The 26,011-nt window shown below is 30.0% G+C and overlaps 1 protein-coding gene across 2 annotated transcripts in view; it reads left to right on the top strand.

Moving 5' to 3' along the window:
• LOC111416810 (ATP-binding cassette sub-family C member 4-like) overlaps positions 1-26,011 on the top strand; it is a 58,651-nt gene that overhangs the window by 5,602 nt on the left and 27,038 nt on the right. Inside the window, exons 2-3 of one of the 2 annotated variants that reach the window (XM_023048916.2) lie at positions 10,427-10,678; positions 23,572-23,682. In XM_023048916.2, the coding sequence (XP_022904684.2) occupies positions 10,605-10,678; positions 23,572-23,682 (185 nt within the window). In that variant the 5' untranslated portion in view covers positions 10,427-10,604. Of the gene's footprint in view, positions 1-10,426; positions 10,679-23,571; positions 23,687-26,011 lie in introns of those variants that run through there. The other variant, XM_071196881.1, reaches the window with a different exon arrangement.

The raw sequence follows: 26,011 nt of genomic DNA, 5'->3' as shown, positions 1-26,011 counted from the left end.
TGATTTTTCAAAACGGCTTGTTGCATTAAAAAGAGGATACTTTAATTAATAATTGGTGATATTTCCACAAGGATCCTTCAAGAAATTAATTTTATATCGAAATTTTAAAATTATCGATGAAAATTGCAACATCGAAAATTTTATCAAAACTTCAAATATTGTTTTCTCAAAAACTAAAAGTTTTTTTTCAAAAAGGGTAGGTTCATTGGAAAGAGGACACTTTTATTAACACTTTGGGACATTTTCATACTCATATTCCAGGAAATGGATTTTATACGAATTTTTAAAACTTAATTGGCGAAAATTACTAAAATCGAAAAAATTGTCGATCATTTCAAAAATTTATTTCTCAAAAACTAAAAGCGATTTTTCAAAACGGCTTGTTGCATTAAAAAGAGGATACTTTAATTAATAATTGGTAATATTTCCACAAGGATCATTCAAGAAATTAATTTTATAGCGAATTTTGCAAGTTATCGATGAAAATTACAAAATCGAAATTTTATCAAAACTTCAAATATTGTTTTCTCAAAAACTAAAAGTAATTTTTCAAAACGTGTTGGTTCATTGGAAAGAGGACTCTTCTATTAACATTTTGGGACATTTTCATACTCATATTCCAAGAACTGAATTTTATACGAATTTTTAAAACTTAATCGGCGAAAATTGTAAAATTCGAAAAAATTGTTATTCATTTCAAAAATTTATTTCTCAAGAACTAAAGTGATTTTTTAAAACGGCTTGTTGCATTAAAAAGAGGATACTTTAATTAATAATTGGTGATATTTCCACAAGGATCCTTCAAGAAATGAATTTTATAGCAAAATTTGAAAATTATCGATGAAAATTGCAACATCGAAAATTTTATCAAAACTTCAAACATTGTTTTCTCAAAAACTAAAAGTAATTTTTCAAAACGTGTTGGTTCATTGGAAAGAGGACACTTTTATTAACACTTTGGGAAATTTTCATACTCATATTCCAAGAAATGGATTTTATACGAATTTTTAAAACTTAATCGGCGAAAATTGCAAAATTCTAAGAAATTGTTGATCATTTCAAAAATTTATTTCTCAAAAACTAAAAGCGGTTTTTCAAAACGGCTTTGTGCATTAAAAAGAGAATACTTTAATTAATAATTGGTGATATTTCCACAAGGATCCTTCAAGAAATGAATTTTATAGCAAAATTTGAAAATTATCGATGAAAATTGCAACATCGAAAATTTTATCAAAACTTCAAACATTGTTTTCTCAAAAACTAAAAGTTATTTTTCAAAACGGGTTGGTTCATTGGAAAGAGGACACTTTTATTAACACTTTGGGAAATTTTCATACTCATATTCCAAGAAATGGATTTTATACGAATTTTTAAAACTTAATCGGCGAAAATTGCAAAATTCTAAGAAATTGTTGATCATTTCAAAAATTTATTTCTCAAAAACTAAAAGCGGTTTTTCAAAACGGCTTTGTGCATTAAAAAGAGAATACTTTAATTAATAATTGGTGATATTTCCACAAGGATTCTTCAAGAAATTAATTTTATAGCGAATTTTGCAAGTTATCGATGAAAATTGCAAAATCGAAAATTTTATCAAAACTTCAAATATTGTTTTCTCAAAAACTAAAAGTTTTTTTTCAAAATGGGTTGGTTCATTGGAAAGACGACGCTTTTATGAACATTTTGGGAAATTTTCATACTCATATTCCAAGAAATGGATTTTATACGAATTTTTAAAACTTAATCGGCGAAAATTGCAAAATTCTAAGAAATTGTTGATCATTTCAAAAATTATAGATAGTATTAAATAGATAATATTAACAGTGTGACTTAAAAATGTTGTCCGTTATATGGAGGTTTTACTGTTTTTGATAAAACATTTATCATATTTTAGCAACATTTTGATTAATTTTCTCGTTGATTCCCTATATCACAAATTAATCATTATTATTTTCTCAATGTTAAGAGTAAAGATTGATGAACGCTTCTTAAATAATCATTAGAGTGTGGTGTACAAGAAGTCCGTAACGGCTTCATGTCGTAGTTAGATAAATGATTATGGTAAGTTAAACTAAGGCGGTTTATTTATATCATCGCTTCCGGAAACTTTTCTCCTTAATTACGTAACGTAGATGGACCAGTGTTTATTTGGATAATTTCTCACCAAATCTTTTATAAACGTAACATCACATAACACCGTGACGACACGTGTCTCTTTGTAGAGGAGGAAAAAAGTGAGAAGCCGACTGTAAACTGTAGACGTACTTTGGCACCGTCGTGTCCACGTTTCTATTTGTGGAAATAAGGAAAACAAGTTTAAACAAATAGTAAAGTATGTTTAAATAGTGCTTTGAGGTTAACGTAGTAGTTGAAGTGAAAATGATTTAAATTTTAGTGCTATTACAATGATTTACGATTTTTTAATGTCGTATTGAATTTTTAAACAACGATCTTTTGTTGTTTAGTGATAAAAATGAAAAAAAAAGCATAATTAAAATTACTCGGTAAATCTAAAAATAATTTGAGACGAAGGCCACATTACGTCTACAACTGTGAAAATATCCCAAGAAAATAGAGGAAAGGGTGAAATAACAACTTTCGACCTCCGTGTATTAGTTACGTATGGAAGATATTTTTAAAATGCCGATAAGGAATATACTCGGAATAAGAAAATAACTTCGATAAGGAGGGCGCATTCACTCGAACGTTATATGTTGAGATAAAGACAAGTTAAATTCTTGTTAAGTTTAAACAAGAATTTATTTATCATTTTCATTCTTTAATATTTATTCTTCAATATCAAGGTGTACAACATAACATTTGTTGGAAACTGGTTTTGAAATTGATTAAATAATGAACTAAAAAAATCCAAACAATACTTTCATAGACAAGCAGACGAGAATTGAGGTCGCGAATTTATACAATCTACATTTTAAATCTTTACAAATTAAAATAAGCCTTAAAATAAATTAATATTAAATAGTCAACTCCAGTCTTTTAATCGTATAGGTTAAGGTCAGTAAATACTATTTTGGGCACTTTTGCCACTTTTCAAATTGCGCAACTTTGTTTGGTTTCTTCATAATTACTCACTCTCAAGTCGTCTCTCACATTTTCTTATAAATTATCTTTATTCCATTTCTTGTAGTTTACCAATAGACAACGGATAAGATCTCCTTCAAAAACAACCAGGAGTAAATGTTTCATGTACTCATATTCTGCAAGATAACATGTAACGTGGAATTTTTGTGTATCGAAAAATATCTTGTTAAATCGCTCTACTATTTCGGCAGATTAGTTAAACAATAAAGATTAATAGTTTCTTCTTTCAGGTCAATGTACTATGTACTACGCTTTATAGAAACATATTTGTAGTATCGAATTTTAATAAACATTATATCATCTTTTTAATCATTGATTTTATTCAACTATACATTACATACTTTCAATCCAAAAAGATTAACCTGGAGAAAAACATTGCTAATAGAAATTAAAAGGGCAAAGATCTGAAGATCTTTCGGATATGCAGGTGAACACAAAACCATTGGAAAAGAAGAAAATACAAAAAAGGGGAACCATAAAGAAATCCTGTATGACGAGATGACGCACTTCTTTCAGAGATTAAGAGCGAATTCTTTACAAGATAAAATCTGGCAATCACAAGCAGAAAACTCATGTAGAAAAGATAGAACAAAAAATTGGATGTTACGAAAGATAATAAATAGCAATTAAAAAAATACGCCAAGAACTGTGGATGACTAAAGCATAAAAGAAGGCATGTAATCAAGTAAATATGAAGAACACAAAAACAGAGACTAAATAATCCCACTACAACTTGACACTGCGATACTGATAGAATGATAGAATTGAAACACACTAGTGCAACAATTAAATGGGACATAACAGGAATATTAGTAATAAGAGGAAACTACGAGATTCTATTTTGTCATGGACCACTGACAAGCAGTCAATGTGGCGTAGGTTTCATAATAAGGGACGTTTGAAACGAAAAATAATTGCGTTCAAGGGTATGAATAAAGATTGTTGATATAGAGAAGACAATACTGACCAGATATCCAACATAAGAGTCATGGGAGACTTTAATGAACTTCTCATACAAGTGGCATCACCTCAATTTTAAAATTACATCCAGATTTTTTCAGAAACATAAAAACAGAAAGTGCGACTGGCAATCTATAGTAGGTCACAAAAACATAATTGATAGATAAACCAAAAACATAAGGTGATTCAAAGAACCATTAATGTATGCTAGAGGAGTATCAAAATACGCAGACTGGCTTTATAAAAAAAAAATTAGCTTTCGAACATCTCCAAACGATTAACCAGATTATGGAAAAATCTGTTGAGTACAACTTGTATGTTTAAAGCTCTTATAGATTTTAATAAATGTCGAGCACAAATAAACATAGCAGTACTAAATCTTGAACATCGGGAGTCAAAGATCAGCATTGGCAGAGGAATAAGATAGGAAGATCCTCTATCACGTGGTTGGTCCAACTGCTTAGTTAGAATCATAATGGAAGAAAGAAATTCTAATTTGTATTGATAATTTATAGTATTGGTTATGTAGATGATTATTAATATTTAAGGCGAACAATGTCTTTACACGACAGACTAAAAAAGAAATTGACACTAGAGTACCTACATTACATTACGTAAGTTATATATCAGATAGGCGGACCAACAAACCTTGTACCGAACCAACCTTAATGTCTTGCTCGGTGAAAAGTCATTCAGATACTTTAGCGCTGCCCTCTCGTCCTAGCTCGTCTGCCGCTTCACTACCTGCAACCCCAAAGTGACCTGGAACCCAGATCAGAGCAACTCTGTTATCACAACTCAGTGTATTTCAAGTTCTTTTACAGTCTTTAACCAGTGCAGCGCCTGGAGAGCGGCTTGACAGACTGAGAAAAATCGTACTGTCATGTTTTTCACCCTTCTCTCAAGAAGGATTTTAGCACCCATGTCAATAGCAAATACTTGCGCCTGGAATACAGTACAGTATGTACCCAGGCTGTAAGCTTGCTTAATCCGAAGTGTCTGACAGTATACGCTTGCTCGAACCCCTTCCAGCGTTTTTGATTCATTTGTGAGCATGCAAATATCTGCCAAAATCAGAGAATTTTTGTTTTGGATTAGTACAATCTGATATCGAGCATTAATCACTGGTAGTGATCTCGTCAAATCTGACGGGATGGATAGCCAGAGGTCGGACAGTTTAGGAAACGTGCCCCTACACACGAAACGAATGCTGTCGTTTTTGACACCTTTTGATCACTAAGTCACTCTTCAAAGTTGAACCTAGAAGACCTTAGCAAAGAACTTGCTGTGCAACATCTATTAATGAATTGATACAAAAAAATATAAAAATACGAAATGAATTATTTATTTTTGGTTTTCTTAAATTTATAATTAATTTATAATTTATTTCGTGACATAAAGCATGACGTATCCGATAGCTTCGCAAGCTTTGATTTACGTTATTGAATATTGAGACTCAAGTGGGAGGCGTTTTAGGATCACTTTCCTAAACTGTCCGGGCTCTGTTGATTGCACAATATAAGTGCTTATAGTATCTCCCGCAGCCTATTGGTAGGACATGTCGGAGCAATTTTGAGCATATTACTTAAACCTGTAAATAGTAGTTCTAGCCACTTTCTCTATATGCAAATGCAAAAGAGATAGGGCAAGCAGAACATCGATTGCTAGAGTTGGCGTTGTGCTTATCGCACCAGAGATGGCCAATCCAGTTATTCGTTGAATTCGGGAAAGTTTACTGATAATTCAAGTGTGTCGGGCTTTACTATACCAGGATGCCGCTCCGTATGTGATCATAGGTCTAACCACAGTCACATTGAGCCAGTATAGTCTTCTTCCACAAAGACTACGACAAGTCCACAAGGATAATCTAGCTTTTTGTAAAACTCTCTGCAAATGGCCATTCCATGAGAGAGTTTTGTCTAGGATTTCTTCTAGATATTTGACTTTCTTTGAGAAACACCTTGGATAGTTGAGCGGATTAGTCCACCCAACTTTCAGTATCTAAAGCTTGGAAGAAATATTAGTCACAAACATAGACAGTAAAATGGAGAGAAGTACACTATCTGAATTAAAAAGATAGAACGACGTAACAAATTTAGTTGTTATCAAAGTTAGTGATAACGATCTAAAATATTAAAATGGAATTGGATGGGATGTACTATGAGAAAAAACTCAGGCTCAACGTAGGTGGATACATTGGACCTTAGTGGACAAGACCAGGAAAAGACGGAGAAAATGCGATGGATAGATGGAGTTAGAACGTGCCCTTATTGGCAAAGTCGCAAAATCTCTTCGAATAGAAAGAACATGAGGAAACTCTCTAGGTGTAGTGTTACTTCCAGTTTTAGTTTTACTTTGTGTTTATAGTATTTTACTCAACATTAGATGTTGGTAGGCATAATATTACTCAGTGACATTATTTGTTTAATTTACTCTGAATTCCAAAGTTAGTTGCAAGTTCTACCTTAGACGCTTCTTTCGTGAGTTGGAGAACACCTGCCCCACTCTGCTGAAAATTTATTAATTTTTCCATATTTTTTTTTCATATAATACCGGGTGTTTCATGTAAAATGACAAAAACAAAAACTCGAATCAAAAAAGTTTGAAGTAAACATTTCTTGGTGAGAAGGATTGTACACATGAACAGAATTTTTTTCAGGGTTGCCTAAAGGCCCTTCTGACGTCATTTTTATTTTTTCAAATGGCACATATACTTTTTTCTTTTAATGACTTAAACAACTTGACAAACTGATTACTTTTTACTTAAAAAATTTCTTAAACTCTCCGTTGTGAAGATATCAACAAAACCAAAAATAAAATAACATGTTTCAAAATGTAATTAAAAAAAATTAATTTATCTACGACTGCTTGGATAAGTCATCATTACCGCATTCATTTGAGGTGATTTGAGTTACGTAATGAAGTTCATTACCGCACTGGTTTCATTACGTAACGCATTTTACTCGTGTGATTACACGACTCGGTCTACCACCTCGTCGTGCAATTCTCCGCACTCGTACTGTAATTATGTTTCTAGCCCACTTGTAATATAAATAACTATTATAAAAAAACGATTTAATTAATCGTAAAATAATATTAAAATTCTTCTTAACTTTTGAAATTGTCTTAGAAAATTGATTAAAAAATTTTTTTTAATGTTTATAAATCGAGTAAATCCTGTTCTAAATCTTGTTTGGATGTGCTCTAACTTGCACGTGGGATAAAAATTTCAAGCGAAAAAATCATTGTAATCAAAGCAAAAATGGAACACTTCTCTATTCCACAGAAAATTCAGATGGTGTTAGCTTACGGTGAAAGACGTGAAAATTTCGCCGAGGCCCATCGCATTTATGTTCGAAAATTTCTGGAATGTGGTAACGTGGAGGAAAGAAACGAACACGTGCAAGATCGGTTACAAATGAACAGAATAAAATAGCCGTTTTAGCAGCTGTAGATGTTAATCCTCATGGACGTTGCCGTCAATTGTCAAAAGATTCAGGCCTTTCGAGTGTACATCGGATTTTGAAACTTAATAAGTTTCATCGTGTGCAATTTTGTACTTGAGCTATGGGAAAATTAAGATATAATGAAAATTTTTTCTTCAATGTACTATATTCCAACGTATCCTCTTTCACCAATCACGGTCAAGTAAATCGTCATAACATGCCCTACTGGTTATATGAAAATCCTCGTTGGCTAAGACAAGTTGATCATCAAAAACCTTGGTCAGTTAATGTCTGGTGCGGCATTGTTGGCAATAAAATAATTGGACCTTTTTTTATTGATGGCAATTTCAATGGCAGAAAGTAACGGAATTTTTTGTTGAACGATTTACCGGTTTTGTTGGAAGACCTTACTCTGGAGCGAAGACTTGCGCTATGGTATCAGCATGATGGATGTCCATCTCGTTATGCTCTAGCCGCAAGAGAAGTTTTAGACGAAATGTTTCCTGAAAAATGGATAGGACGTAATGGACCGATGAATTGGCCAACTAGATCACCCGACTTCTTTCTTTGGGGTTACCTCAAAGAGAAAGTTTACAACCATGTTCCAACAACACCAAACGATATGAAAAACCGTATCAGAGCAGCTTGCGAATCAATAAGTGAAGAAATGCTTGGCAATGTGCAGAGAACGTTTTCAATGAGAAGTCAGAAATGTTTAGAAGTGAATGGTCATCATTTTGAGCATTTAATCGATGTATAAAGGTAACTTTATAAATTGTAATCAATGTACTAAGGTGATTTCAAAAATGAAGAAGAATTTTAGTACTATTTTACGATTAATTAAATCGTTTTTTTATTAAGTAAATTTTTTTAATTACATTTTGAAAAATGTTTTATTTTTCTTTTTGTAGATATTTTCATAACGCAGAATTTAAAGCCGTGTGTCCACTACCAAGTTTTCTTGCGGAAGTTGCTTCCAGAAGTGACTTCCACAAGAAAACTTGGTAGTGGACACACGGCTTAAGAAAAATTTGTTTAAGCAAGAAATACTTAGTTTGTTAAGTTGTTCAAGACATTGGGCAACCCTGAAAAAAACCCCTTTTTCGATTCGAGTTTTGGTTTTCGAGATATAAGCATATGTTATTTTAAATGAAACGCCCTGTGTATATTCCATGTACAACTCTCTCCTTCAAGATGTTAAGAATGAAAATATTGAAAGGTTTAAGGGTGTCTTATACAGATATATTTTTAATAACAATGCGAGGTGATAATGACTTTTCTTTCTTATCGTTCGGTCAAATGTTTAATTTCGGTTTCTTTTTTTTTGTTGTTATTATACTTTGGTTTGTTTGCGGATTGTTAGGATAGGCAGAATAGGCATTCAAATTTGTTTGTATTCTAACATGATTTAAGGGTTCGGTTTAAAAGCAGGGAATATCTTACGGGACATTCATCTGAACCGCCCCTTGAGGTTCTCCAACTACATAACTGTACCGTAACTGGCATTAATATGTTATTTGTTGTGTAATACGTTATGTTGGAGAATAAAGACATTTATTATTATTATTATATCTTATTCTCATTTCCTATCTTATTAAGATAGCTGCTTCATGCTTGATCTCAATTTTTGGTACAACATATTGCTATAAATCTTTGTACTTTTCATAATGTAGTATGTAAATACGCAACATTTGTGATTTTATCCCTCATAATACTCTCACAACAACAAACCCGAATGAGGATTGTTGTTGACCTCACGACACTTCTAATAATATATAGTTTTAAGATTTTTCCTTTTTTATTCATTTTTATCTTCCATCTATATTAGCAAGTAAATATGTCACCTCAAAATCTTTCTCTTCTCAATGTTAACAATGAATGACTTCGTTCGTCGGAATTTCCTTTTATTATATCATCTTGTAGTATCGGTTATTCACACTCGATTCTCCTGTTAAAGATTTTTATTGTCTCTGACTCAATACTGCCTGTCGTCATTTTTATTCACGTTCTCTTTTCCCATTTTAAATTTCTCTTTGATGAGTTTCTGATTGGATAATTAAGGTTTCAATGTAGTCTCGATTTCGGTCACGCATCTTCCAAAGAATACTTGCAGGAGAAATCATCCACATTTTAGTAATATATTTAACTTAATAAATTTCTATGTCGCGGTTTCTTTAAATGCAAAGTAAGTTTTACGTATTTTACATTTAACTTTTCTAACCTTTGGATGCAATGTACATAATTTAACGAAAAAGAATCATTTAATCACTGACTTGCATAAATATTCAAATATATGATTTTATCACATTTCTATCAAAAATAAACAATTTCGTTTTCAATAATACAAGATAAGAAATGATTAAGTAATTTTATTTAAAAAATATTTTACTTTAGTTGTAGTAACAAGTCAATAATTACATAATATTGACCTTTAAAAGTGCAAAGATCACGTTAATTCTTTTTAAACTAAGTTAGTTGAGTCACGTTTGCATTAATTAATGCTAATTCATCAATTAATAAAGTTTATTGCGAATCGAAAGGATATTTTATGAAATTTTTATTTAAAATTTTATTAAAAATTAATAAATCTTGATATTTATTTTAAATAAATAATCTTGATAAAATAGGAATTAAATGAAAAAGAAAAACTTTATTTACAAATTGTTCGAATAGAATCACGTCTTAATCCCCAGCGTCTCTCATAAATAATTCACGAGAACGACCAGCGAAAGGACAAAAGGTCTCGAATATTTCATAAATCTCAGCCCTAACATTATTTCTAAAACCCTCAAAATCTTCAAAATCTAATAGGCTTATATATACCACACATGTAACCATATATTTTATTTTCATCTGTACCCTGTCAGCTTAAAATCTTTAAAATAACGGCGGTCATTGTCCTTTTTTTTTCATTTTAGGTGCCAAGGAGGAAACTACCCTCTTCAAAACTCAAGTGGTCCTGTTAATGTGGCTTCGGAAACTAAAAATAGCAAAACGGACAGAAAATCTTAATTATTAATTAAATAAATAATTAATTTTAAAAAGCAGTGATTTTGTCGATGTGTGTACTAAAAAGGATACAAATTATTAGTCAAAATGGACATTACGAAGGAAACTTACAACCCCAATCCGAGGGAGAAAGCAAATTGCCTCTCGGTGTTACTCTTTACGTAAGTATTTTTTATAATAATACTATAGTAAAACGGAGTGTCCCAGATGAAAATGTTTCATATTTTTAATTTGAACTTTAAACTGTTTGAATGAATAATTTTAATGCTCACTAATTGGAACAGCTATCAACACCTTTGCGTTCTGTATTAGTTAGTTCTACTTTTAGTTCAATGAAAAATATGCAACAATCTAACACCGAATAACAACTAAAACTAGAACTGCCGTCCTTGATTTATACATCATATAGGCAACTCGGAGCATACCTTGAGTTTATCTATGAACATGGAATAGACTAGAGGTATTAACTGATACTTGTACCTGTTAATTTGAAACAAGTATTTGTATATTGTTCCTTGTAATAGTTACCAAATTTAAAAAACAGTAGGTACTGAATACTAGTTTAATAAACTTTAACGATTTCTTCTCAAAGTTACTTATTATTCAGTATGAGTATCTTCTACCGTAGATAATATTTTAATTAAAATTTGGCACATCAAAACATAAATTGTTAAAGTAATATATAAAAAATAATAATTGCAAATCTAAAGTTTAAAAATAAAATTAACACGTTAAAATGAAACAACACGATGTAACGTCGTATCGTGTCATTGTAACGTCGTATTTAAGTTGTGTTTATACTTAAGATTTGCAATTATTATTTTTTATATTTTACTTAACAATTTATGTTTTGATGTGCCAAATTTCACGATATGTACGAGGTTTTTGAACGCCAACTTTTTATTTTGAAAACGCTTCTGCTGAAGATGACGTTATAAGATCGAAACATGTAAAGCGAAATATCTTAGTAATAAAACCAGTACAAAAGTACAAAACATTTTTAATAATTGATTTTTAAACCAAATTTAAATTTTTATGATTTATGCTATATCACTAGAAACTAGTGATAGATAAATATGAAATAAGGATGGATTACGATTTCTTGATCCATCAGAAATATTTTTTGTTCATGACGTCTTTTTTCCTCAGTTTTACTACTTACATTATACTTGAATTTATTAAGAAATGTCGTCCAATTTAGACATTTTGTGATTTATGCTATATCACTAGTTCCTAGGGATAGATAAATATGAAATAAGTGTGGATTATGATTTCTTGATGTATTAGAAATATTTTTTATTCATAACGTCTTTCTCCATCAGTTTTAGGATTTAGGTTGTAGTTCATTTTATTAAGAAAAATCGCCCAATTTTTACATTTTGTGATGTACATATGCTATATCACTAGAAACTAGTGATAGATAAATATGAAATAAGTATGGATTATGATTTCTTAATGCATTAGGAATATTTTTTATTCATAACGTCTTTCTCCATCAGTTTTAGTACTTACGTTATACTTGATTTTATTAAGAATAATCGTCCAATTTTGACATTTTGTGATTTATGCTATATCACTAGAGACTGGTGATAGATAAATATGAAATAAGTATGGATTACGATTTATTGATGCATTAGGAATATTTTTTATTATAACGTCTTTCTCCATTAGTTTTAGTACTTACGTTATACTTGATTCTATTAAGAAAAGTCGTCCAATTTAGACATTTTGTGATTTATGCTATATCACTAGAAACTAGTGATAGATAAATATGAAATAAATATGGATTATGATTTACTGATGCACAATGAGCATTTTTTATTCATAAGGAGTTTCTCCATCAGTTTTAGTACATACATTATAATTGATTTTAGTAAGAAAAATCGTTCAATTTTGACATTTTGTGATTTATGCTATATCACTATATGGTGGTGATAGATAAATATGAAATAAGTACGGATTATGATTTACTGGTGTATTAGGAATATTTTTTATTCATAACGTCTTTCTCCATCAGTTTTAGGACTTAGGTTGTAGTTCATTTTATTCCAAAAAATCGTCCAATTTTGACATTTTGTGATTTATGCTATATCACTAGAAACTGGTGATATATAAATATGAAATAAGTACGGATTATAATTTTTTGATGCATTAGGAACATTTTGTATTAACTTCTTTCTCCAACAGTTTTAAGACTTTGGTTGTAGTTGATTTTATTAAGAGAAATCGCCCAATTTAAACATTTTGTGATTTATGCTATATCACTAGAAACTACTGATAGATAAATATGAAATAAATATGGATTATGATTTACTGATGCACTATGAGTATTTTTTATTTAAAAGACTTTCTCCATCAGTTTTAGTACATACATTATAGTTGATTTTAGTAAGAAAAATCATCCAATTTTGACATTTTGTTATTTATACCATATCACTAGAAACTGGTGATAGATAAATATGAAATAAGTATGGATCATGATTTCTTAATGCATTAGGAATATTTTTTATTCATAACGTCTTTCTCCATCAGTTTTAGTACTTACGTTATACTTGATTTTATTAAGAAAAGTCGTCCAATTCAGCCATTTTGTGATTTATGCTATATCACTAGAAACTAGTGATAGATAAATATGAAATAAATATTGATTATGATTTACTGATGCACAATGAGCATTTTTTATTCATAAGGACTTTCTCCATCAGTTTTAGTACATACATTATAGTTGATTTTAGCAAGAAAAATCGTCCAATTTTGACATTTTGTGATTTATGCTATATCACTATATGCTGGTGATAGATAAATATGAAATAAATATTGATTATGATTTACTGATGCACAATGAGCATTTTTTATTCATAAGGACATTCTCCATCAGTTTTAGTACATACATTATAGTTGATTTTAGCAAGAAAAATCGTCCAATTTTGACATTTTGTGATTTATGCTATATCACTATATGCTGGTGATAGATAAATATGAAATAAGTACGGATTATGATTTACTGATGCATTAGGAATATTTTTTATTCACAACGTCTTTCTCCATCAGTTTTACGACTTAGGTTGTAGTTCATTTTATTACGAAAAATCGTCCAATTTTAACATTTTGTGATGCACATATGCTATATCACTAGAAACTGCTGACAAATAAACATAAAATAAGTATATGATTTCTTGATGCATTAGGAATATTTTTTATTCATAACGTCTTTCTCCGTCAGTTTTAGTACTTACGTTATACCTCATTTTATTAAGAAAAATCGTCTAATTTAGACATTTTGTGATCTATGCTATATCACTAGTTTCTAGTGATAAATAAATATGAAATAAGTATGGATTATGATTTCTTGGTGCATTAGAAATATTTTTTATTCATAACGTCTTTCTCCATCCGTTTTAGGACTTAGGTTGTAGTTCATTTTATTAAGAAAAATCGACCAATTTTGACATTTTGTGATTTATGCTATATCACTAGGAACTGATGATAGATAAATATGAAATAAGTATGGATTATAATTTTTTGATGCATTAGGAACATTTTGTATTCATAACGTCTTTCTCCATCACTTTTAAGACTTTGGTTGTAGTTGATGTTGTTAAAAAAATCGTCTAATTTTGATGTTTTGTGATTTATGCTACATATATCACTAGAAACTGGTGACAGATAAATATAAAATAAGTTTATGATTTATTGATGCATTAGGAATACTTTTTATTCATAACATCTGTTTTTATCAGTTTTAGGATTTAGGTTGTAGTTGATTTTATTAAGAAAAATCCTCCAATTTTGACATTTTGTGATATTTGCTATATCACTAGAAACTAGTGATAGATAAATATGAAATAAGTATGGATTATGATTTTTTGATGCATTAGGAATATTTTTTATTCATTACGTCTTTCTCTATTAGTTTTAGTACTTACATTATAGCTCATTTTATTAAGAAAAATCGTCCAATTTAGACACTTTGTGATCTATGCTATATCACTAGTTCCTAGTGATAGATAAATATGAAATAAGTGTGGATTATGATTTCTTGATGTATTAGAAATATTTTTTATTCATAACGTCTTTCTCCATCAGTTTTAGGACTTAGTTTGTAGTTCATTTTATTAAGAAAAATCACCCAATTTTGACATTTTGTGATGTACATATGCAATTCAATTTTCATATATCGCTAGAAACTGGTGATAGATAAATATGAAATAAGTATGGATTATAATTTTTTGATGCATTAGGAACATTTTGTTTTCATAACGTCGTTCTCCATCAGTTTTAAGACTTTGGTTGTAGTTGATTTTATTAAGAGAAATCCTCCGATTTAGACATTTTGTGATTTATTAAGTTTATGATTTTTTGATACATTAGGAATATTTTTTATTCATAACGTCTTACTTCATCAGTTAGTACTAAGGTTATAATTGATTTTATTAAGATAGAACAAGTATATGGAACTATTACTTTTTAGGAACAAGATCATATTGTACCTGTTCCCCAAAAATACTAGTTTATAACATCTCTAGAATAGAGCAACTTGGGGAATAACCCGAGTTGGATTCTATCTATGAGCGCTAACAAAGTCCGTTCTAACGAGGTCTGTAATATCGTGGTTTTAATGTGATAATAAATAACTCCAAACAGTCGGGTTATATCCAGGATATTTTATTTTCTTTACAATAATTGTATTCTTGAAATACATAAAAAAGATACCTGTGTTATTTATTAATGGGTTTAAATTTAAATTCGGCTCGATTGAACTGGAATCAATTTCATGGTAATTTTCGATACCAAACAATAAAATCGGAGGATTTCACGGACTACTAATCAAAATTAAACCAACAAAATTTTCCCAGCCCAAATTGAATTAATTAACGGAATCGAATTTAAATGAAATTTGATCGTTTTATCGTATAGTGACTACAATGTTTGTTATCGTATTCAAACGCATTGTTACGTTATCTTCCCTTTTTTTTTATTAAAGCGTTGTGATAAAACGAGCGGTTTTAATAAACACAGTTTGGGTTTCAACCGAATTTGCGATAACTAAATGGCTTTGTTAGAAAACAAAACAAAACCTTTTTGATTTTAATTTTGTTATAAATTTCCTCTTGTACTTGGAGTAAAAAGTTATCGTAATAGATTTACGATTTTTCTTTGAAAACGTGCAAAGCGTTTATTTCCGATCGTTGAACAGGTATTCCCCACTTCGAGGTCGACTTTAATTCATCGTTTACACACGAGAATATAAATAAGGAACTTATTTACGATAATTTATGGCTTCGTTTTAAAACGTCTAATGCGATTTTTTCTATTTTTGTATCATTACAAATTTTACAATTTTTAAAATATCTTCATGAAAGAAACGTTTTAAGCTGTTTTTGGTTGTTTTGAGATTGTGATTAAAAATATTTTTAATAAATATTTAGTAAACAACTTTTTGATAATGAAAGAAACGGTTTATTTGTTTTTATTTTTTTAACATTTTTTAATTCTAAATTTAAACTCAAAGAGATAAGCAATGTATGACTTCATTATACGATTGTTTGCATAATAATATTTCTGTGTGCGTCGAGCAAATTGTGTCCGAATTTTACCCAGGAGACTATTATTGGCTACAATCTCGATATTGTGCAATATAAACACTAATTTTAACTCAAACCAAATGGAGTAGGTAGAGAGGACGGCCCTAAACCATTACAAACCGAGCACTGTACAGGATAAAAATAATCTTTGGCCATATGCTCAAAGACAAACCGGAACAGAAATTTATTAACCTTCATAAGACCATTTCATTTTTAATATAAAAGGCCAAGAAGCGTGTTAAAGTTTTTAGTTTGGAAGAGGTTTAATATTTATTACTACTGAAAAATATATTATAAAATGAAACTTTTTGGTATTTTTAAAAATTCATTAAAACTTTGGATCCGAGAATATTATTATGAAATTTTCACAACCAAAATGAATCTACTCTAGAATGTTCTATGTTTTAAATACAATTTCTAAGTCAGAGAAAAATCAAAAATTCATTAAAAATTAAAATTTTTAAAAAATAGTTATTACATTTTCTATTTTATTATTTAAATAAATTTGCGAGAAAATTCACTATAAGGGCAAATATAACACAGAAAAAATGTTTAAATACTATTCACTTTTTTTAATGCCAATAGTTAGGGTTTTTAATAAATAATTTAGAATACTCTTTGTGTTATAACATTAATTTAAATAATACTTATTAACAATTGTTTAAAAAGTGCAATTTTAATCGTTTTTCGACCACCACGTATAATTATCGACCATTTTTATACTAGTTCTCGACTACTCTAAGGAACCTTGATTTGTGAATTGTTTTTGGGAGACTTTTTTGAAATAAAATGTATGCTTTTGAAGTTTTTATTAGAAAATAAATTAAAAACCTTTTACTATATGAAAATGAAACTAATAATTTTAACTAATATTAGAATAACAACATATAAACTAAATGAACGACACGAACAAACAAGTAACTCAACGATTTATTTCAAAAATAAAAAAAATACTGCATGTAAAAAAAAATATTAATTAATAAATTAAATATTATCGAAGAATCTCAAAATCTTTTTTTATAATACGCTGGTTTTGAACAAAAATCCTTCAACTTACAGCTTAACATAAGTTACATTTGTACTCTTTGATTACAATGATATCATAAGATAAATCATGGAAACTAGTACATTTTTTATGATACCATTTATCACAAAAATCACAATTTATGTTTAACTCGTCTTTCTAGTGATTGTTTCTTGTCTTTAAGTGTGTACTTAAGTTCATTGAAAAGCTATTTTTAAGTTTAATATTTAAACTTTATTACAACAACGTTACGAATCAGGAATTGAGCCTATGAGGATAATTGCAATTTGCAGTTCTGGATGCTTCTATGTTTTCTACCACGACTGTTAGGTAATACTTATTACCTTTAGATATAGGTAGAGGTCTAACTAGATCAATGTGAATGTGCTCGAATCTTCCACTTGGAAGAATGAAATCACTATCAATGTTGTATGAGTCGTATAATTCTATTTAATACTTTAGACAATAATTGCCTATTTGCTACAAATTCACTTTTATCGATAGCCAGTTCGTTTAAATAGGGTTGGGTTGGAGATGTTATAGTATATATTCGACAATCGCTTATTCGAGAAATCGATTTCATTCATCTTCTGATTGAGCCACTGCCTTGAAGTCTATTGGTGGTGATGATTTTTTTATTATGCTTATTTCAATACGACGTGATGATAGTTCTTTGTGTGTTTCTTGAAAAATCAAGTGAATATCGTTTATGCCGTTTTGGTTTGGTAGCGTCGACATCTCTCCAAAATTTCTGCGAATGTAACTGGTTTGTGGTTGGTTGATATGATGAAGCGTCGACCTTTCACCAAGCGTCGAAAACTGTCGTTTCTGCGTTTCTCAGCTTTTTTGAGAAAAGTGGCTGTCAATTTCTATCGCTTTGTTTCTCTATACGGAAATTCTCAACTACTTTTGGCTATCTCCGGGAATCAGACTATTTCTTGACGGCCCCGCATCGTTGTGGGCTAACACGTCGAAATCTTTCCTTAACCGATGGTCCCTTTACCCTGTATTTTGGATGAATACCTTGTGGAACTTCCTTTGATCTCGTGATTCGGCAACATCAGAATTAAGAAGACACTAATTGTGAACTTGCACACATTGGTTTCATACTCTTCAATTTGCACTGATCACCTTAAGTTATGCGATCGATCACGCAGATACAATGAGAAGGTGTGTATATGATGTTGTTAGCAGTATCACACAGCTTATTAGCACTAGTCCTCAGATCGGGCGTAATACCAACACAATTCGTTAATACCAGTTAAACGCAACTGCAATTTAGATCTGCTACTGTATTTGGTTCGTTGGTTCGTATTTGGTTCGCAACATATCGCCAGGGATGAAGGTATAATCCAGCCAGGGATTATGACAGTTTGTTATCTTCATAATTAAGGTCATTTTGTCTTGTGGTCCTATAATTTCTCGTTGTTATTCGTCGGTTGAGAACTAAACAGAATAGTTGTAGTTCGTTTTGTCAGCGGTGATCTGCCTTGCGATATTAAGGACATTATTTGAGATACCTGTAAGAAGCTTAGTTATTTCTGTGGCCCGTTTTTCTCGTTATTTTTTGATCACACCAGTTTTGATGATAACGAAAGGTAGTGACAGGCCATGCTTTTGGTGGATATTTATTTACAATTTAGTCTTACACCACCTATACCAGTGGTGTCCATAATGTCGATCGCAAGCAGTTTTGAGTCGATCGCCAAGAAAATCATGAATCTGAAATATCTACATCTGGGCCTCAGAGCAAAAAAAAGGAAGGTTACATCTTGGCAAGACATTTATATAAAAAGTCGATTTTGATCAAAAATTAGTGGACACCACTGCTCTAAATCGATTAAACATCAAAATTGTTGATTTTCGAAAATTAACTCAATCATAACTCAAAAACTAAAAGCGATGGAGAAAAACTTTTTATATCTAAAACCTTAGTAATGGGCCATAAAGACTAGATCCATAACAAGATTGAAGCCAATTATTACCATTTTTTATTTATAACCTCTAAATCGATTAAACATCAAAATTATTGATTTTCGAAAATTAACTCAATCATAACTCATAAAATAAAAGCGATGGGGAAATATTTTTTATACATAAAACCTTAGTATTGGACTATAAAGACTAGATCCATAAAAAGATTGAACCCAATTATCACCATTTTTTATTTATAAGTTCTAAATCGATTAAACATCAAAATTGTTGTTTTTCGAAAATTAACTCAATCATAACTCATAAAATAAAATCGATGGGGAAATATTTTTTATACATAAAATCATAGTATTGGACCATAAAGACTAGATCCATAAAAAGATTGAACCCAATTATTACCATTTTTTATTTATAAGTTCTAAATCGATTAAACATCCAAATTATTGATTTTGGAAAATTAACTCAATCATAACTCAAAAACTAAAAGCGATGGAGAAAAACTTTTTATTTTTATACATAAAACCTTAGTAATAGGCCATAAAGATTAAATCCGTAACAAGATTGAACCCAATTATTACCATTTTTTAGTTATAAGCTCTAAATCGATTAAACATCAAAATTGTTGATTTTCGAAAATTAACTCAATTATAACTCAAAAGCTAAAAGCGATGGAGAAAAACTTTTTATACATAAAACCTTAGTAATGGACCATAAAGACTAAATCCATAACAAGATTGAACCCAATTGTTACTATTTTTTATTTATAAGCTCTAAATCGATTAAACATCAAAATTGATGATTTTCGAAAATTAACTCAACCATAACTCAAAAACTAAAAGCGATAGGGAAATACTTTTTATACATAAAACCTTAATAATGGGCGATAAAGACTAGATCCATAACAAGATTGAACCCACTTATTACCATTTTTTATTTATAAGCTCTTTAATCGATTAAACATCAAAATTGTTGATTTTCGAAAATTAACTTAATCATAACTCAAAAACTAAATGCGATGGAGAATTATTTTTTAAACATAAATCCTTAATAATGGCCCATAAAGACTAAATCCATAACAAGATTGAACCCAATTATTACCATTTTTTATTTATAAACTCTAAATCGATTAAACATCAAAATTGTTGAATTTCGAAAATTAACTCAATCATAACTCAAAAACTAAAAGCGATGGAGAAAAACTTTTTATACATAAAACCTTAGTAATGGGCGATAAAGACTAGATCCATAACAAGATTGAACCCAATTATTACAATTTTTTATTTATAAGCTCTAAATCGATTAAACATCAAAATTGTTGAATTTCGAAAATTAACTCAATCATAACTCAAAAACTAAAAGCGATGGAGAAAAACTTTTTATACATAAAACCTTAGTAATGGGCGATAAAGACTAGATCCATAACAAGATTGAACCCAATTATTACAATTTTTTATTTATAAGCTCTAAATCGATTAAACATCAAAATTGTTGATTTTCGAAAATTAACTCAATCATAACTCATAAAATAAATGCGATGGAGAATTATTTTTTAAACATAAATCCTTAATAATGGCCCATAAAGACTAAATCCATAACAAGATTGAACCCAATTATTACCATTTTTTATTTATAAACTCTAAATCGATTAAACATCAAAATTGTTGAATTTCGAAAATTAACTCAATCATAACTCAAAAACTAAAAGCGATGGAGAAAAACTTTTTATACATAAAACCTTAGTAATGGGCGATAAAGACTAGATCCATAACAAGATTGAACCCAATTAGTACAATTTTTTATTTATAAGCTCTAAATCGATTAAACATCAAAATTGTTGATTTTCGAAAATTAACTCAATCATAACTCATAAAATAAAAGCGATGGGGAAATATTTCTTATACATAAAACCTTAGTATTGGGCCATAAAGACTAGATCCATAAAAAGATTGAACCCAATTATTACCATTTTTTATTTATAAGCTCTAAATCGATTAAACATCAAAATTGTTGATTTTCGAAAATTAATCATAACTCAAAAACTAAATGCGATGGAGAATTATTTTTTATACATAATTCCTTAATAATGGACCATAAAGACTAAATCCATAAAAAGATTTAACCCAATTATTACCATTTTTTATTTATAAGCTGTAAATCGATTAAACATCAAAATTGTTGATTTTCGAAAATTAACTCAATCATAACTCATAAAATAAAAGCGATGGGGAAATATTTCTTATACATAAAACCTTAGTATTGGGCCATAAAGACTAGATCCATAAAAAGATTGAACCCAATTATTACCATTTTTTATTTATAAGCTCTAAATCGATTAAACATCAAAATTGTTGATTTTCGAAAATTAATCATAACTCAAAAACTAAATGCGATGGAGAATTATTTTTTATACATAATTCCTTAATAATGGACCATAAAGACTAAATCCATAAAAAGATTTAACCCAATTATTACCATTTTTTATTTATAAGCTTTAAATCGATTAAACATCAAAATTGTTAATTTTCGAAAATTAACTTAATCATAACCCATAAACTAAAAGCGATGGGGAAATATTTTTTATACATAAAACCTTAGTATTGGACCATAAAGACTAGATCCATAAAAAGATTGAACTCAATTATTACTATTTTTTATTTATAAACTCTAAATCAGTGGTGGCCATAACGTCGATCGCCAAGAAAATCATGAATCTGAAAAAAAGGAAGGTTACTTTAAACCCTTCGGTCGATTTTGGCAAGACATTTATATAAAAAGTCGATCTTGATCAAAAATTAGTGGACACCACTGACCTATACATACATAATTCTTATTATAATGGAGTGGAACGTGCTTTACGTGCTCTTTCGATATTTTATTCATTCGAACCATTTGGCGTTCTTGGCACCCACGGCGACTTTCTCTGGGAGGTCTCTTCGCATGATTCGCCCAATTTTCTGCCAAACCATTCCATCTGATTTATTGCTTGGGTGATACAATTGGACGATCAAATTGCATCTTGACTCCAATAGTTTCAAAAATAAAGTGTTTGGACATGTTTTAAAGGTTTTTTTAATAATGAAAATAACAATTGACAAAAATCAATCTTTTGTAGTATTAAAAATTATATTTAGAAGTGTGTTTGTTTACAACCGGTTCAAAAGTGTTTTTCCTCGAAAGAGAACTGCGAACAAGCGTGGCAAACCCCTCTACGCGCCGAAGGTCAAATTATTTTCGACGATCTGTATATTGTAAATTTATGAGATTTGCGAGCTTTCTTTTGGAGCTCTGGAAAATTTTAATAACTCGGATATCGATGAACGAAACGTCTATAAACACAACGCGATGTTTTATCCGTTGCCCATGCGTTGTTATGATTGGGTTTTAAGTGGAACTGAACGACTCTTGCGACGTCGACTTCTTATTTTAACTTCCTCTTTCAGTAAAGCTCACTGTTTTCATTTTCGTTCACCACCCAATCAACTTTGTTTGAACAGTTCCAGAACCAGAAGCCCTCGAAGGCTTCTTGTTTAATTAGATTTCCATTTCATTCGGTACTAACACTTGAAATTGAATTTGTTGATTTAATTCGTCGATTAATTTCTTTGTATTTTTAGAAAGATTTTTTTATGCTATGATATGATTTATCTAGAACAATAAGTGAAGTATTACTAAATACAACAATTTCTAACTTCTATAAACTGCTTATTTTAGAAATCAATAAATTAACACTTGACACTTGGGTTCACTTCATAAATTAAAAAAAATCCCTTAGTTAGGAAATAACGAACACGCCTTCGTCTTTTATCTCTTTCGATACCGAGAAGTTATAGTTGACCAGATGGCGCGAGTTGGAGGACTTTAAAAGAAAAACGGGGACACAGATACAATAGATCAAGTTTCCGCTGACGACGACAGAGGTCGCTTGATACACAAAAGAAAAAGAAGAAGGTGTGACTTATCCGGTCGAAATCTGTCCGCAATTATCGCATAACTGTCACACGTTACGTTCCTACATGTGTTGGTCACGAGCCAAATATTTCTTCTTTGAATTCGAAACTGAACAACAAACGGTTACGAACACGATACTGCTAAAGCCGCACGTGTAAAAGCACGTGAAAAAGTTTTCCCTCCATAATTTAATTTTGAAATGAGAGAAATAAAATCATCGCTTTAATAAATTAATAGAGAAATTCAATTTTTTTATGTTAATTTTCTTTCCCTACTATAATTTAGTAGATAGATCTTATTAAAACTTTCAACGTGGAAATAAATAACTGTTGATTTGAGACGAGATAAGAAACAGGCATAAGAAGAAGAAGAATTTCAAGATCCCGGAGTTGAACCCGGAGGTTCCTCTGGGACAAATTACCCCTCATTATCGACGCGGAGACGATTACGATGTAAACGATATGTAAATCGAAAACCGACTTAAACCCATTTAAATGCAAATCAATCGTGCCACCTACACTTCCTTCACTAACTTTCTTTCTTAATTATTTTTTTTGATTTTCAGATACACCATCGGTATGTTCAAGAAAGGTTACAGCAAAACTTTAGAAACGGAAGATCTTTACAGCCCTCTTAGCAGCGATAAAAGTCAAACTTTAGGTGACAGGCTTGAACGGTAAGTCTTCATTTTAAAAATAAAAATGTCTTAATCCATCTCTAAAATAAAGAAATTTTATTTGTTTTTTTTGACATTTCGTAATAAAGTAAAGTAGGAACTGTAGTTTGTATAGTCTTTATGGTGCGAGACATCCGGCATAAAGACGCTGTTCGCTTTTATTTATAGTCAGCATTAACATAGTAATGTTAGCACGTCTACTGGACAAGGATATATTTATAACCAACGATAATCGTAACAATCGGAGAGATCGGGAATGCGAATTGCCGTACAGGAAATTATTATTGTGTATGTGAGTGTACGAATCGATGTTTTGTTGTAGATATGTTACTCGTGGGTTTGCTTACTTAATATCCAATATTGTTACATAGTTGCAACATCGGAAGATACGACAAATCCGAAATAATGGAATTAGTTATTCAAATAAGGTTACAATGTCAATGGGACGAAGAAAAAAAATCAAAAAGAACCCATTCAATTATTTAAATTATGGTGTGTTTTAGTTTTCAATTTACATATCAGGAAATCTCTAATTAGAAAACGTCCAAAAGAGTAAATTAAATTCTGTTCTAATTGGATTTGATTAGAATCTTAATGTTAATTTTGGTTTTTCTTCGAAATGAGATTTTTTTGTATTTCAACTAATAGATAACGTTTCCCAATCTGATATTATTCTCTCGCATCCTTTTATCTGACATTCGAAATTCCGCTTGTTTGCTCCACATAGTGATGACTGAGACTCCAACCGCTTTTAACACTATTTTAGTCGCCTGGCTATTCGTTCCATCACACCTGTAACAAAATGAAGACAGTTGAAACCAACAGATTTACTAGTTACTGTATCTGTTGTCTCTTGCTTATTTTCCTTGTTTGCATATTGTTTTGCATATTATTAATCTTTCTGCAAATTTTTCTTGTCGCATAAATGCACGGCATCCTGAAATGTTTCTATTATTGGTCCTGGCTACTATCTGTGTCAAAAGTCAAGACTCTTCGGTTTACAGACCCATATCTTCGCAACCGCTCTATGAAAAAGATTGCAGTAAAGTTTGTTGTAATGATTGAACATTTCTACTAGTGATGGAACGGATAGTGATTTTGCGAATAGCCGCATACCGGATATAGTTTCTGGTACATTTCTGAAGTGATTGCCACATTATTGCGATATTTGAATAAAAATGAAATTAATAAGAAAGCTGATAAGATATGTCAACTTATTTGGATCCAAGATACAAAATGAACTTTTTTCATGCTGATTTAATTCACGAAGCAACTCTGAAAAGAGGATACTTTAATTAATAATTGGTGATATTTCCATTGACACTTTTGGAAATTTTCATATTCATATTCTAAGAAGTAGATTTTATACGAATTTTTAAAACTTAATCGGCGAAAATTGCAAAATTCGAAAAAATTGTTGATTATTTCAAAAATTTATTTCTCCAGAATTAAAAGTGATTTTTCAAAACGGCTTTTTGCATTAAAAAGAGGATACTTTAATTAATAGTTGGTGATATTTGCACAAGGATCCTTCAAGAAATTAATTTTATAGCGAATTTTGAATATTATCGATGAAAATTACAACATCGAAAATTTTATCAAAACTTCAAATATTATTTTCTCAAAAACTAAAAATTGTTTTTCAAAACGGGTTTGTTCATTGGAAAGAGGACACTCTTATTAACAGTTTGGGAAATTTCCACATTCATATTCGAAGAAATAGATTTTGTACGAATTTTTAAAACTTAATCGGCGAAAATTGCAAAATTCGAAAAAATTGTTGATTATTTCAAAAATTTATTTCTCCAGAATTAAAAGTGATTTTTCAAAACGGCTTTTTGCATTAAAAAGAGGATACTTGAATTAATAATTGGTGATATTTCCACAAGGATGCTTCAAGAAATTAATTTTATAGCGAATTTTGAATATTATCAATGAAAATTGCAACATCGAAACTTTTATCAAAACTTCAAATATTGTTTACTCAAAAACTAAAAGTTATTTTTCAAGACGGGTTTGTTCATTGGAAAGAGGACGCCCTTATTAACACTTTGGGAAATTTCCATATTCATATTCCAAGAAATGGATTTTATACGAATTTTTAAAACTTAATCGGCGAAAATTGCAAAATTCGAAAAAATTGTCGATCATTTCAAAAATTTATTTCTCAAAAACTAAAAGCGATTTTTCAAAACGGCTTGTTGCATTAAAAAGAGGATACTTTACTTAATAATTGGTGATATTTGCACAAGGATCCTTCAAGAAATAAATTTTATAGCGAATTTTGAATATTATCGATGAAAATTGCAACATCAAAAATTTGATCAAA

This window comes from Onthophagus taurus, chromosome 6 (genome assembly GCF_036711975.1).
Source record: "Onthophagus taurus isolate NC chromosome 6, IU_Otau_3.0, whole genome shotgun sequence".
Taxonomy (NCBI): domain Eukaryota; kingdom Metazoa; phylum Arthropoda; class Insecta; order Coleoptera; family Scarabaeidae; genus Onthophagus; species Onthophagus taurus.
Note: the sequence above shows the minus strand (reverse complement) of the source record. Positions and strands in the feature narration are given on the sequence as shown.